The sequence below is a fragment of the Macaca nemestrina genome, chromosome 5 (genome assembly GCF_043159975.1).
Source record: "Macaca nemestrina isolate mMacNem1 chromosome 5, mMacNem.hap1, whole genome shotgun sequence".
NCBI lineage: Eukaryota > Metazoa > Chordata > Mammalia > Primates > Cercopithecidae > Macaca > Macaca nemestrina.
Window position 1 is genome coordinate 158,472,838 of NC_092129.1, and position 13,549 is coordinate 158,486,386.

The following is a 13,549-nucleotide window of genomic DNA, read 5'->3' on the forward strand; positions in this document are numbered from 1 at the left end:
CAAAGTTCACCACCCTGAGCCAGTCCAAACTAAAAATGTAACTGGAGAAGGCCCCAATTCCACTTGTAAAATCATTTTATTGGTATAAATATACATATGAATAAAATACTTCCAGCCTGTAATGTAAGTGAATATTTGTGAAATGTCTTATAAAGAGTAGTATTTTGATTTTTACAGGTGTCAAAGTATTCTCTCTTAAAATCACACATTAAAAGCTAATATGCAGACAGAAATTAAAGGCCTTCAAAAACATGAATATTCATAAAACCTCATTCCAATCAACTATATACATTAATCTGGGCACATGGTAAAATCAGCCGCAGGCCTCTCTCACTCTGTTCTTAACTGTGCTCGTTGACGCTATGCAAAGGTCACCGACCAAGCTTTAAATGTACAATTCCACATCAGGAAGGAAGAAGTTCCCCATGGGAGAAGGTAAAAACCATACCCAAGATCTAATATATATAATTTATACAAATTATTAGTGTGCTCTGTTAATATAATTACAATGTGCAATTGCATACATCAAGAATAAATTGCTATATTGAGTCCTGTGTGGATTTGACACAGGTACACTCAGCAGTACTCTGAGGTTTGCTGTGGTGTTACTTGTGTGAGTGTGTGTCCAGTTATTTCATTTATCTCCAAAAACTCATCTTGCAGGGCAATCTGTAGCTGCCTCAGAGAAATTCAAGTAGGGCCCATGGGATAATTGCTGGCTTTCATTAAAGGCATATGAAGGAATGTTTAGAAATCAAATGCGAAGGGTTGGAGGAAGACCAAACAAATGCGATTTGATTACCAAGAAATGGATCTGTTTCTATACAAAAAAAAAAAAAAAACAAAACAGGGGATGGGGGTAGGGGGAGAAATAAAGAAAAAGAAGAGAATAAAGCACCGAGAGAAGAACGCCTGGGAAGAAGAGGTGGTGCCCTTGGTTCCTCTCTGATGGCTACCAAAGCACCCTGCACAGAAAGACTTCTGCGTGGGTGACCTTTACACAAAAATAAACTCTTTTTCTGCTTCTTCTCCAGAGTCACTAGATTTGCTGCCTTGATGGCCATCTTTACTGGAGGACCGTTGCTTTTGTTCTTGATACTCCTGGGCCTGCTGGCCCCAGCTTCTCCTTGAAACTGAAATAAAAAGAAAAGTCGCACAGTTTATTGACAAAATAACACCACTGGCCTGACTGACAATGGGCTGAGATGCAGTAGCCTTGAATGTTTGCGGGAGGAGAGGGGAACAGCATGAACTTTCTCAGAAACAAACTTGCTATTATGTTTAGAGACTCTAGACAGAAATGTAAAACCAACCAACAAAGCAGAAACAAAAAGAGAAAACACACACAAAAACACAGTCTATGACAGGGTGAACCTCTCATAGATGTGGGCAAGAATCTGAGGTGAGGACCCCCCAGGCAAGGATGGTGGGGAAGTGGAGGGAGATGCCAGGAGGGAAGAGGGCTTTGAAGTGGTTCTGCCCCAGGTGACCTCCTCAGTCGTAGCTGCCCCCTCATGCAGCAGAGAGAACAGGGCAGACAGAGCCTTGAGGAGATGCTGGGCTGACAGATGTCCCATTCGATGCCTTCTGCAGATGACTTGGGGTTTGTCATTCCTGATTGTGGGGCAGGATATCAGCAAAGGCCTCAGGAGTCTTTGTCAGACCTTTCTGTGACTCAGAAAACCTCAGTTTCACCCTCTAGGAAATAAATACTGTAAAGTCTAGTGAAAATGCATTAAATATTGTCTATGACACAATCAACCATTTTGGAATCACCCTCCAGGTAAAAGCATTACCATTATTGTTGCCTGCTCTGATTACACATAAATTTGAAGAATCTACTGAGGCTTTATAAAGCAACGGTGGGAGAATCATTACTGGAATGGAGCCTCTGTTATGCGTCAGGCACTCTCTGTTTTATTATCGCTATTCCTCACAATTACCTTCTGTAAGGCAGGTTTTGTAAAACTTGAAACCAGGATTTAAACTAGATCTGTCTCTCCAAAGTCTATGGTCTTTCCAACTACAACATGGCTTCACTGCTGTGATACCTTGGGAAAAGGTTCGGATGCTGTACTCCAGCATAGCTATTAAGGATTATTAAATACTATTCATCTTGTCTATTGTATAGACAGTTCTTGAGCTAAAAATACTACACCTACACACTTTGTGCCAGCTTGAAGGAAGAGTACAGCTACCTCATCACTTGGAAGTTCAAATGATCTAACCAGGAACACACTGTATCAGTCCTTCAAAAGCTACAGGATTCACTTGATGCTTCTAATCACTTGATTTTTGCATTCTGCTAAAAAAAAAACCCCAAAAAACAAAACTCATCTTGCCAGGAGCTGGCTATTAAAATGTTGAACCCACTGAAGAGTGTTTCAGGAAGTGAAAGCTCATTAAACCTAATAGTCGAAATGCAAACCTAATAGAGTGCTTCTCTTGCCAATACTGGTATTAGAGCCAGATTCTGCTATTTAGACAATAAAAATTTAAATTTTTAGTTAATGACATTAAATTGAAATGACTCAAAACTCTGAAAAGAAAAAAACCTTTCAAATCTGATAATAAAAGTAGGTAATTTTTTTTTTTTTTTTTTTTGTTTAGAAATGAAATTTTATTGCAACTGCAAGTTACTTTTAAATGGTTCAGTCAAAAAGATGGATAAACAGAGAGGCAGACATATAGATAAAACTAATATGGCAAAATGAAAACTGTTGAGTCTAGATGTATTGGGTACATAGGAGTTTACTGTACTAGTTTTTAAATTTTTTCTATGTATTTAAGAATGCTGGTAAGAAAATTTCAAGGTAAAACAAAGCTAGAAAAAATTGAAACTCTTCTATTCCCAAATTCTATGACTGCACATATCTAAACCATACCACATCTTTGATCCTTCCAAACTATCCCCCATCTGGAATTCTCCATTTGTACAAATGTCACCTTATTGAAAAACTGCGGTTTGAAATGCTGGAGTGATCCTTGATTCCTCTCTTCTTTTGTGGCTTCATATTTACTAGTCCCAAGTCTACTGAGTCTTCCTTTCAAATGTGTTATATGTTTCACTAACTTTGCATTCCCACTGACATCACCCTTAACATACCCCTGGTCTATTTCAGTATCCCACTTCCTAACTTGATTTTCATGTCTACTGTGTCATCATCAATTTTATCATGTCACTTCCCTGCTCACAAGTTTTCAGTGGTTCTTTTTTTTTTTTTTCTTTTTGACTTTTTTTTTTTTTTTTTTTATACTTTAAGTTGTAGGGTACATGTGCATAATGTGCAGGTTTGTTACATATGTATACTTGTGCCATATTGGTGTGCTGCACCCATCAACTCGTCATTTCTTAAATTATGACTTCTTTTTGTCCAACAGATTCAGGCAAATTCTCAAATCGGGGGAAGAAAGCAACAAACAAATATTATCATTGATTTCTATTATTTTTTCTTTTCTTTTTAGAAATGAGGTCTTGCTCTATCACCCAAACTGAAGTGCAATTTCTATTTTTAAGTTTGTGTTTTTAAGCTTGTATTTTTAAGCTCGTGTTGGGTAAAAAAATTAAATGCACTTGTGATGGGTAAAAAAATTAAATGCACTTGTCCTTTCAAAGCTGTCAGTAAGCCAGGTTTGGAGAATGAAGGTGCATAAATATCTATAAATACTTTGCTCTTTATCACAAAACCAATTTGATACTAATAGACAAAGAATCCTTTAATTACTAAGAACAAAAGAAAGTAGGGAAGACTTGTATTATCTTCATCCTGAAAACTTTTTACAATAAACCCAACCTTAAACTAGAGTATTTCCTTTGGTATCTTCTAGAAAATATTTTTCATTGTTTTAAAACCAAAATAAGTTCTTCCTCTATATTAAATGACTCAAAAATACACTACAGGTTCAAGGTTCAAGGGAAGAAACAAATACAATATACTGCTCTTTTGTCTTCAGAGCAAATATATGTGTTCTAATTCTTAGATTTAAAGGATAATCAAACTTTCCATTCTTCCCAATATTTTTGTTTCCTGGCAATCTTGGGTCTAACTCATGTTCTATGACATGACATAAGAGTACTTTCTAAAAATGGAGAAATTCAAGAAACCAAAAATGTTTATGTCACAGATAAAAAACTGAGATAACCCTATAGACCAGGGTCATTAGAGCAGGCATGATTAAAATTCAAAGAAATCCAACATATAAATCTTCCTGCTAAAAGCAGGTTGTCCTTCAGTCTCCACCTAAATGCTGATTCTTTTGAGTCACTGACACTGGCTTCCGAATTCTCCAAGACTCAGGGATTGTAGGAGGAAAAATAATATATACTTTCAAGAGGGCTGTCAAAGAATTTCACTATGGTGGTGACTTTATTTAGAAATTCATTCTAACTATATTCACCTCCATTGATTAAACTCTACCAACTGTGAATGTGCATGTGATAATGAGACTAGTACCAGGCTGACATGTTCTTACTATAGTAGGTAAGCACCATTCAAGGACAGGAAAATTAAGGCAGAGCGAGATCAAGGACTTAAAGTTATGCAATTAATGTGATGAGTTTGAAGGTCAAAGCACTTGGTCTTCTAGTCTCCAGCCTTATTAGTCCAGATGCCTAATGTGAACAACTTTGTAGGGGGAATGTTCTTTGCCGTTTGCTTTCCAGCCCTTAAGGGAACATCTATTTGATTGCATGTAATTAAGATGTTGACTACAACTATATTGAAGTAGGTTTAGTCAGGCTTCTATTAAAAGATGGTTTCAATAGAATTACACCCTTTTTTAAAACTCCAGAATGTATGCATGTATGTATGTATGCATGCAAGCATTTATTCATTTATAGATACTGAGTCTCACTCTGTTGTCCAGGCTGGAATTCAGTGGCGCAGTCATAGCTCACTGTAGCCTCAAACTCCTGGGCTCAAGTGATCCTCCTGTCTCAGCTTCCAGAGTAGCGCAGACTACAGGTGCACCTTCTCACCACACCCAGCTAATTTTTTATTTTTATTTTTGTATAGACAACTCATTTGTTGCCCAGGCTGGTCTCAAACCTCTGGCCTCAAGTGATCCTCCAGCTTCAGCCTCCCAAAGTGCTGGGATTACAGATGTGAACCACAGTGCCTGGCTAGAATTTATTTTTAAAATATTTATAAGATTTAGACGTTTTACAAATTCAGACAGACCTCCTCTTAGGCAGCTTGAGTTAATGCTTGCTTTTACACAGGGTGAAAAAGATCCAGTTGTTTCACAAACACTTCTTCAATGCAAGTATTTGTTAAGAGTGCTGGAGCATCTCTATGCATGTGTCTATATACATATTTATCATTATTTTAAATACAATTAAAGTTAACTAATAGAAGATACTCAAGTAAATGAACAGGTAATTTATTCAACACAAACACTCCATGTATATACACATCCTGTCTATAGTGGCAATAACTGGTACAGAGAGGCTCGAACATGAAGTCTGTCATTCTTGAAGATGATTTGATATTGCATATATGTGATGATTTTAAAGCTTCTGAAACATGCATATAAATGCAGAGTTAGAGGATCATATGAAAATTTGGTATTTTCTCCATTGTAAGCTCCACTGACATCCATATTTTCCAGGAGAAAAACACTATGATGACCTGAAAATAGTATTCAGTAGTTGGCCCTGATTTTTTATACTTTCTAGCAAGAGCCCAACATGCCAACTGTTAAATTTATCTTTAAGAACTCACTTAGTGGGAGCAGAACTTGAATCTGGTGGAAAAAGTAGAGCAGAGCACTGGCTTACAGACTGCAAGTCACAGCCAAGTATTTATTGGCTGTAGCTTGGATTATGGAAGAGGCAAGTGATATATAAAAGGAATCTTAGAATCAGATGCCCTGTACAAACAGGGGCCATTACAATGCATTCAAAGCCAAAATCAACTATTTTCTTCAAGAAAATAGGATATACTCTTATAAAAATATCACAACGTATAATTAAATGCAGAGAGGAAATAATATGAAATGGAAAAAGATGTGCTTACAAATATTTCTAGTAAAAGAAATTAAGCATTTTGTCTGTCAAATCAATATAATAGCCACACAAAACATAATATTCATGATAGAAACATGCAGCATGCTTTGAGAACAATATTTGAGAATAGCCTCTGTTTGTTTCATGAATACATACTTTAGGAAAATAAGGCTGTTTTAGCGTAAACAAAGCTGCTCTTAAAAGACTTAAAAGAAAGTACATGCAATTATTTAATAGAATTAATCCGCTAAATGTTATTTTTTTAAGCAGGAACTATTCAGAAAGCAGACTGCTACTCAATTCTCAAAGGTGAAGACAGTCAAGTGCTAGGAATCGGCACTAACAAAACGAAATTAAAATATTATGCACAAAATCACTTTAATTGAAGCTCCTGTAAAAATTACTTCTTAATGCCTGTCATTATTTCAAGAAATCAAAGCAGAAAAGTAAATACAAGATGGTCCTATTTAATTCCATCAAAATTTGACCAGCTCCTCACAATGAGAATTTTAAGCTAAAGAGGTTATGAACAAATCTGAGACAGATATAGAATCTCTTCTCCTTGCTTTTCTATAATGTGGGTTATCTCTGTGTTTATCCTCTTTTTACTCTAACGCAAAGCCTCACTGGATGATCAATAGGCACTGGGTGGCAGGTGGCAGGGGAGCATCTCTTTTTGTTTTGTATGAAGTGTTTTTAGTGGCCTCTTGAAGAAGGAACATTGCATCAATGATGCTTTGTTAATAATCAAGTGATATAAGTCAATGAAAACAATAGTTCAAATGTAAAGCTCCAGAATCCAGAAACATCTATGCAACCTTAGGGGCCCTTAACAAAAGGGGCAAGATAGAGACAGAGATTCTGGCCTAATAAATTCTCAAAAATAACTCGTCAGAAAATAAATGTCTTAGGTGTTCATTTATGTAACTTTTCTAGGACTGAAGATAGAGATTTTCTTGGCAATATGAGGGAAACTTTCTTGTAGAGAGGAGCTACTGTAACTATGTACCTATAAACAAATCCACTACATAGGAATTCTGTAAAAGTAAAGGGTCAACTCAATTGGCTTTCTCTAGGGCAGGAGCTACCCAGCCCAAGCAGAATGTTTTATCCTTATGTGTCCTGCAGACTTTGCTTTATGCTCTGAGAGGTATCTTTAACCCACCCCGCCACCTAGCTAGTACATGCTGGAATCCCAGGCAAGTGAGCACACGTGGCTGAGCCCACGGCACTGGCTGAGAAGGCAGGCTCCAAACATTGTCCCTGGCAGGCAGTTGGTAGATGCTTTTTTGTTTTAAAACCTGTATCAAGGAACGTTCTCAAAGACAACAGTTCCCACTTCAGGTGTCATAACTCATTGGGCTGTTAAGCTGTGAAGTGTATCACAAGAAGTTTATTATCAATAGTAAAGTGTGAAAATTCAAGAATAGTTTATCCCTTTGCAGTAAGAGAATAAGAGAAGGTATCCCTATAATAAGGTCACTCCCATTAACTTGTATTCTGAAATGCTTTCTTGGGAGGCAGTGAAGGGCATGGTGTTACAGCCTGAATGCTGGGCCACACCTAATCCCTGGGAGCCTAAATACGTGCATCTATTAACTCCTGATAGTTTCACAGAAAGAAAAGAGCCTCATTCCAAGAGCAGAAGTCCTTTAAAGAAATCTCACATACCAGAATATGTTACATTCTTTACAGGTACTAAGATTTCCTTTAATGGATTTTTGAAGTCATATTTATAAAAAAATTATTGTATTAACCAGGGAGGAGATGAGTACTTTAGGCACAAAAAAAGACATTTTTTCCTCTGAGTTAGCAATACTTGTTCTTAAATTTCCCATTGGAGGGCAAAGCTGATTTGAAATCTGTCTCCTTTCTGTCGCTTGGGATTGTTCTCACGTGAACAGTACGTTACAGAATTTACTACAGGGCCAAATGAAAGACAGACGTCAGAGATAAACTTCTAGAAAATGGAATAAATTGTTCCTGAAGGTTGACAAGTTAATTGGTACTTTTTCTTTCTTACTAAAGGGTGATAAAATGTCCACTGAAAGATCATGTGCATGACCCAACGTCTGCATTGAGTCAGTGACTTTTTATTGATCCTTTTCTGAAAGAATGTAAGATGTTAGGCCAATATTCTCTAAGGATATAAACTCTTGTCATTCTAAGAATCTCTGATCCAACCACAGTTGAAACCTAACAGGAGAGTAAAGATATAAAGGAAGAGAATAGGAGGTCTAACCCCAATTATAAAAATAAACTTGCATGATCACAAAAATTTGAAAGGACAAGTCACCAAAGTAACTTGATCTTCCTCATAAGAATTTCTAATTTTAGATTTTTAAGTCAATATTTTTTTATCCCAAATAAAAGGACCATCCTGTTGACATTTAGAAAAACCAAAAACCAAAACCAAAACCAAAAACAAAAAAACTCTCTTGTATGACTCTCTTGTATGACCCAGTCCCACGACAGAATTTACTCAATTACAGTTTGTTTTTGTTAGTGCCAGTTCATAAGCTTTGGGTCAGTGAGGGATGATAATCGAAGGCTCTAACCATTTGTTGGCTGTGACTTCCTGTGCCCAATTGCATTCACTTCCTCTTCTGCAATGGTGGAGTACAGTTTTGAAGATCTTTTCCCTCTACTGGAAGGCTTGCCACTGTCATGATCTGAATGTCTTTTGTAATAATCTCCTCTTTGCACTACTGAGGAAAAGGGATTTATTTTACCCTTTATATTAGCACATACATCAATGTGTTGACATTAATATTTAAAAATGTAAATATTAAAAATTAAATATCAGCTTACCCACCCCACTTAGGATTCAAGGAACCTACAGTGCTGGTCCTGGGCAGATATACATCATTATCTACAGAATTCAACAGCCAACATTATGGAAATGTCGTGCAAAATGAGGTGAGCTCTGATTCTGCCCCAAAAAAGTATTAACAAAAAGGCCCCAGTATTATCATTTTGATTCCATGATGGAATAATGAAAATCACATTCACTATGGAATAATCCAGAAGAATCATAGCAATTTACCTGCTTCAGAAATCAGTTGGGCACGCTAGTCCAAAGGGAGGCAAAGAACAGGGAAATGAAGTAACCAGCATGAATAACAGATAAGAAAACAGAAATGAGCACAATATGGACAGTTTATAAAGAAAAAGATAGGACTCACAAATGGCTGCCACTTCTGGGCCACCTTAGTGGACAAGCTGATAAAGTCAAAATCTTACTACCTCAGACATTTACAGACTGTTCCCAGACTTCATGTATATTTTCAGTCCAATTTGTATACCAAGTGATAACATCAGGATGATGTCTTTGATTAACTTATTCTGGATCCCAGGTGGGAAAGTGATGGTCTCCACAGCTCAGCCATCCCTACCGTCCGACTGGAAAGAAGGGCGTGGGAGCCATTCCTAAGATTTGCTACTAGGGGAGGGAGACGGATGAGGAAGGGGATCAAACATCCACCCCTAAAGCTCTGAAACATTTAAAGAGCAACACATTCTATCTCTAACTTCCTGGGGAAAGAACACTCGACTTTTTCACAACAGCTAAAAGCCTGCAGCAGTATCCACTATCTCCCCGACTTTGTTAACTAGAGAGGCTCCATGATATATATTTGCACTTGTTAGGCTGGTGGTTACTCTAGGCCCTGTTTCGATCATTTATAGGCATCTAGAAAACATTGTTTTCCAGAAATGTTAAAAGAATGATTTTTGTATTCAACCTTCTGATCTTTTTTCTACTTTTGTAAATCCTTCAATATTTCAATTGCTTCAGACAAGACAGATGAACATTCCTACTTAGCACTACCATCCCTTCCTCACTTTTCTTTTTCTCTCCAACTGAATTCTTTCGGGCATTTTCAACACTTCCTTAAAAGTAAAGACGTAAAGTTAGCAGTTGCAGAAAGGATGGAAAATTAGGGTAGGAATGGGGGAGGCACTTTGTGGTGAGAACTGGACTGTCAGAAAATACCTGCCGGCTCAAGTCTCTCTGAGCTGGCACCACCAAAGGTCCTTCCTTTTATACCAAGTCTTCCAAAGGCTTCGGTTATAATACTGAACCCTGTATTTATTTATCTCATGTAAAATGACTCTAGATACCAGCTACTTTTCAAAAGCTTTAGTTTCTCTATTTGGCAGAAGTGGTTTAGCAGCTTTGGTCTCAACCCTACCATCTTTTATTTATAGCAAATAGGTGAGTAAAGCTTCTACCCAACAAATAAATCTGTAGGATGGAGATGAGAAAGCAGGCAGTGTTACTGTTTTTATTAGATTTCCAAGCCACAAAGACAGTACTATGCTCAGTAACACTTTCTATTAACTTCAACCCAATACTATTATCAAAAAAAGAAAAAAGGCCATTGTAGGAAGAAAACAGTCAGAGAGATCAAAGGATTCTAAAGCATTAAATACATCTAAAATAAAACACAGCAACTCCAAACCACAATGAGAGTCTTCTGGGTGTAGACGACTTGTGTAGCTCTAGAATTTCCTTATAGGTAGGGCTCAGAGATGGCATTTACACTATACATTACATACGACAGAACCCCAAAGTCGATCATACATTTAAAAGAAATGGCATGGGTGCTGAAGCCACAACCATGCCTCACCTCTGATAGTAACTGGTAACAGCTCAATCTGATTTGGGAAGAAAGCATTCTTGTCACAGGATTAGCTTGCTGTGCTTCTACCTCAGCAAATTAGAAGGAGCAAACTGGTGCAAAGTCGCCCTGAGAATGTCCACGTCTGCACCACACTTCTGAGAGTGAGGAACATCTGACCTTGTGACTCAGTGAGCACCGTGAGTGAGCTGCAAGGTGGCTCAGGCCCGGGGGTGCTGCTCCAGAACTACTGCAGTAGTGATTTACCACAAGTAAGAAAAGATTTCGTTGAAAATAATGGGACTCAGAAATCTATATTTAGCCCCAAATATGTCATAAAATCATGTTTAAGGAGCTCCTAACATGCTGGAAGTCAGTTCAGAAGCATCTAGAAATTACTCTTGCAAATAAGTTAGACCTTTGGTTGGGTATCTCAGCTGCTTTTTTCATTTGTCATTAAGATCCAATGTCACCAATCATGCTGAATCGTTTCTGAACTAAGAAACTACTCCATTTCCAAAAATTTAACCCACGGAATGTTGACTTTAACAAACTCTAAGATATTAGTAAAGTCCAAAATGAATTCCTTTATTTTGAAATGTCCCTCCTTGGGGAGAGCTAACCCAGAGAAAAGAAATCCTTACCTTCCTGTGAAAATGTCCTGGGGCTGGGCTGGGGGCTACTCTGGCCATCTCTCTCCTTGTCTGAAGGAACTTTTTTCAGGACAGGTGGAAGAAGGGCAACTTTTGGGCTAGATGGAGAGTCTGGAATGTCATCTGAGGAGACACAAACACGTGACTCAAACCATCCTACAAACTGGATTCCAAGAACATAAAGCCTGGTAAATATATATATATAAATAGGTCATTTAAAAAAAAAGCATCATAGAATTTTTCTGGCCAAAAATTAGTTTTATGTCTTTGCTCAGTTACGTTACATCCACAAACAAAAGGGAAAACCAATGAATACTCATAAAAAGTTAGTATCTGAAAAGATATGAATCTATCCTGTAGATCAAGAATTTCAATGTGCTGATATTTGAAAATTAGACTGTAAGTAAACCACATGTTCCTTCTGACTTAAACACAAAGCCTGTTTGGTTTTCATAAAATATGTAATACTTACAAGACACTGCCTTTACCTGTTGTCAAACCCAGTACAACAGTCACTATACATATGTGTGTATGTGTATGCATGCATGCATATATGTAGCTCACTAACAAAAATTTGGAATCATGGTCTTTTAGAACCAGAAAAAACTCTGGTCACTGGACAAATGAAGAGCTTAAAAATAAGAAAGATGACAAAATAGCTAGGACTAGAATTCTAGTCTCTTTTCTTCCTTTTTTTTTTTTGAGACGGAGTCTTGCTCTGTTACCAAGGCTGGAGTGCAGTGGTGCGATTCCGGCTCACTGCAACCTCTGCCTCCCGGGTTCAAGTGATTCTCGTGCCTCAGCCTCCCAAGTAGCTGGGATTTCATCGTGTTAGCCAGGATGGTCTCGATCTCCTGACTTCATGATCCACCCGCCTTGGACTCCCAAAGTGTTGGGATTACAGGTGTGAGCCACCGCCCGGCCAATTCTAGTCTCTTAATTCAAACACCAGGGCTGTTTCACCCTAATTGAAAGGATCTACCACAAGCTTGTCCAACCCATGGCCCACAGGATTGGACAAGGATGTGGCCCAGGTTGGCTTTGAATGCAGCCCAACAAAAACTTGTAAACTTTCTTAAAACATTACAAGATTATTTTGCCTTTTTTTTTTTTTTTAAAGTAATCAGCTATTGTTAGTGTTAGCATATTTCGTGTGTGTCCCAAGACAATTCTTCTTCCAATGTGGCCCAGGGAAGCCAAAAGAGTAGACACCCTGACTACTGGATCTTGCTCCTTCCTTTGCTGTTACCAGCAAGGTGGTTCTTAATTTGGTGTGTGAGTGTCTGTGCACGTAGAAGACAATCTACAGCAAGGTTCTCTTCAGTCTTACACTTCCAGTTGCCTACTTGCTTAACCAAAATAAGCAGGGATGTGATAAGACGTGTGAAGATAACACTATCCACCTTCACAAGCTGTCAGAGCTGTGGCGGAGAGGAAATGAGATGGTGTATTTGAAAATGCCTGCTGAATTCCCAAGCTCTATAAAAACATGGGTTTATTAACATAATTCTTGATACACTAAGTGCTATGAAATAAATGAACACATTTAGTAAATAAACAAAATAAAACTGCTTGCAACAGAATATTGGGAATTCAGCTAGTTTTATATTCAGCATTAGAAACTAGGGAGTGGTCCCCCTTTATCCACATGGGATACAATCCAAGACCTCCAGTGGATGTCTGAAACCATGGATAGTACTGAACCCTACATAAGCTGTGTTTTTTCCTACACATACACCTATAATAAAGTTTAATGTATAAATTACGCACAGTAAGATATTAACACTAAAACCCAATAATAGAATAATTGTAACAATATACTATAATAAAAGTTATCTGAATGTGGTCTCTCTCTCTCTCTCTCTCTCAATATCTGCACCATGAATAACTGAAACTGTAAAAAGCAAAACCTTGGATAAGAGGGGCCTACTGTACTCTACAAACTAGTTACTCTACAAACTAGATTCATTTTATAAGAACTGTTTCTTTATTGTAGACTAGAGACACACCTAGCTGATGACAATGCTAGGAGCAAGCCTCCTTTTGAGAACTTATTTGCTTTGCTTTCTATTAAAACATTTTTCCATTTTCTCTGCCTTCATTCTCTCCACTCCTTCTACATGAAGACATTGTGTGCGTACCAATAAATTTTTTGTGTTCCCCATCATAAAGAACTTTGGTTTGGGAAAAAGTTTGAGTAGACTTAGGAAGTACTCAGGGGTTTGTTTCAAGGCTTAGTTCCTTGAGGTAAAGCCAGTATACCCCTT

At 37.7% G+C, this 13,549-nt stretch overlaps 1 protein-coding gene across 12 annotated transcripts in view; it reads right to left on the reverse strand.

Moving 5' to 3' along the window:
• Window positions 1-817: 817 nt before the first annotated feature.
• The window catches only part of LOC105482551 (capping protein regulator and myosin 1 linker 1), a 341,908-nt gene continuing 329,176 nt past the window's right edge, over window positions 818-13,549 (reverse strand). For 5 of the 12 annotated variants that reach the window (XM_071097501.1, XM_071097498.1, XM_071097500.1 and 2 more), the window contains 3 exons: window positions 11,274-11,405; window positions 8,566-8,715; window positions 818-1,133 (listed from right to left, as the gene is read on the reverse strand). In XM_071097501.1, the coding sequence (XP_070953602.1) occupies window positions 997-1,133; window positions 8,566-8,715; window positions 11,274-11,405 (419 nt within the window). In that variant the 3' untranslated portion in view covers window positions 818-996. The other 7 variants (XM_011742711.3, XM_071097504.1, XM_071097499.1 and 4 more) reach the window with 6 other exon arrangements.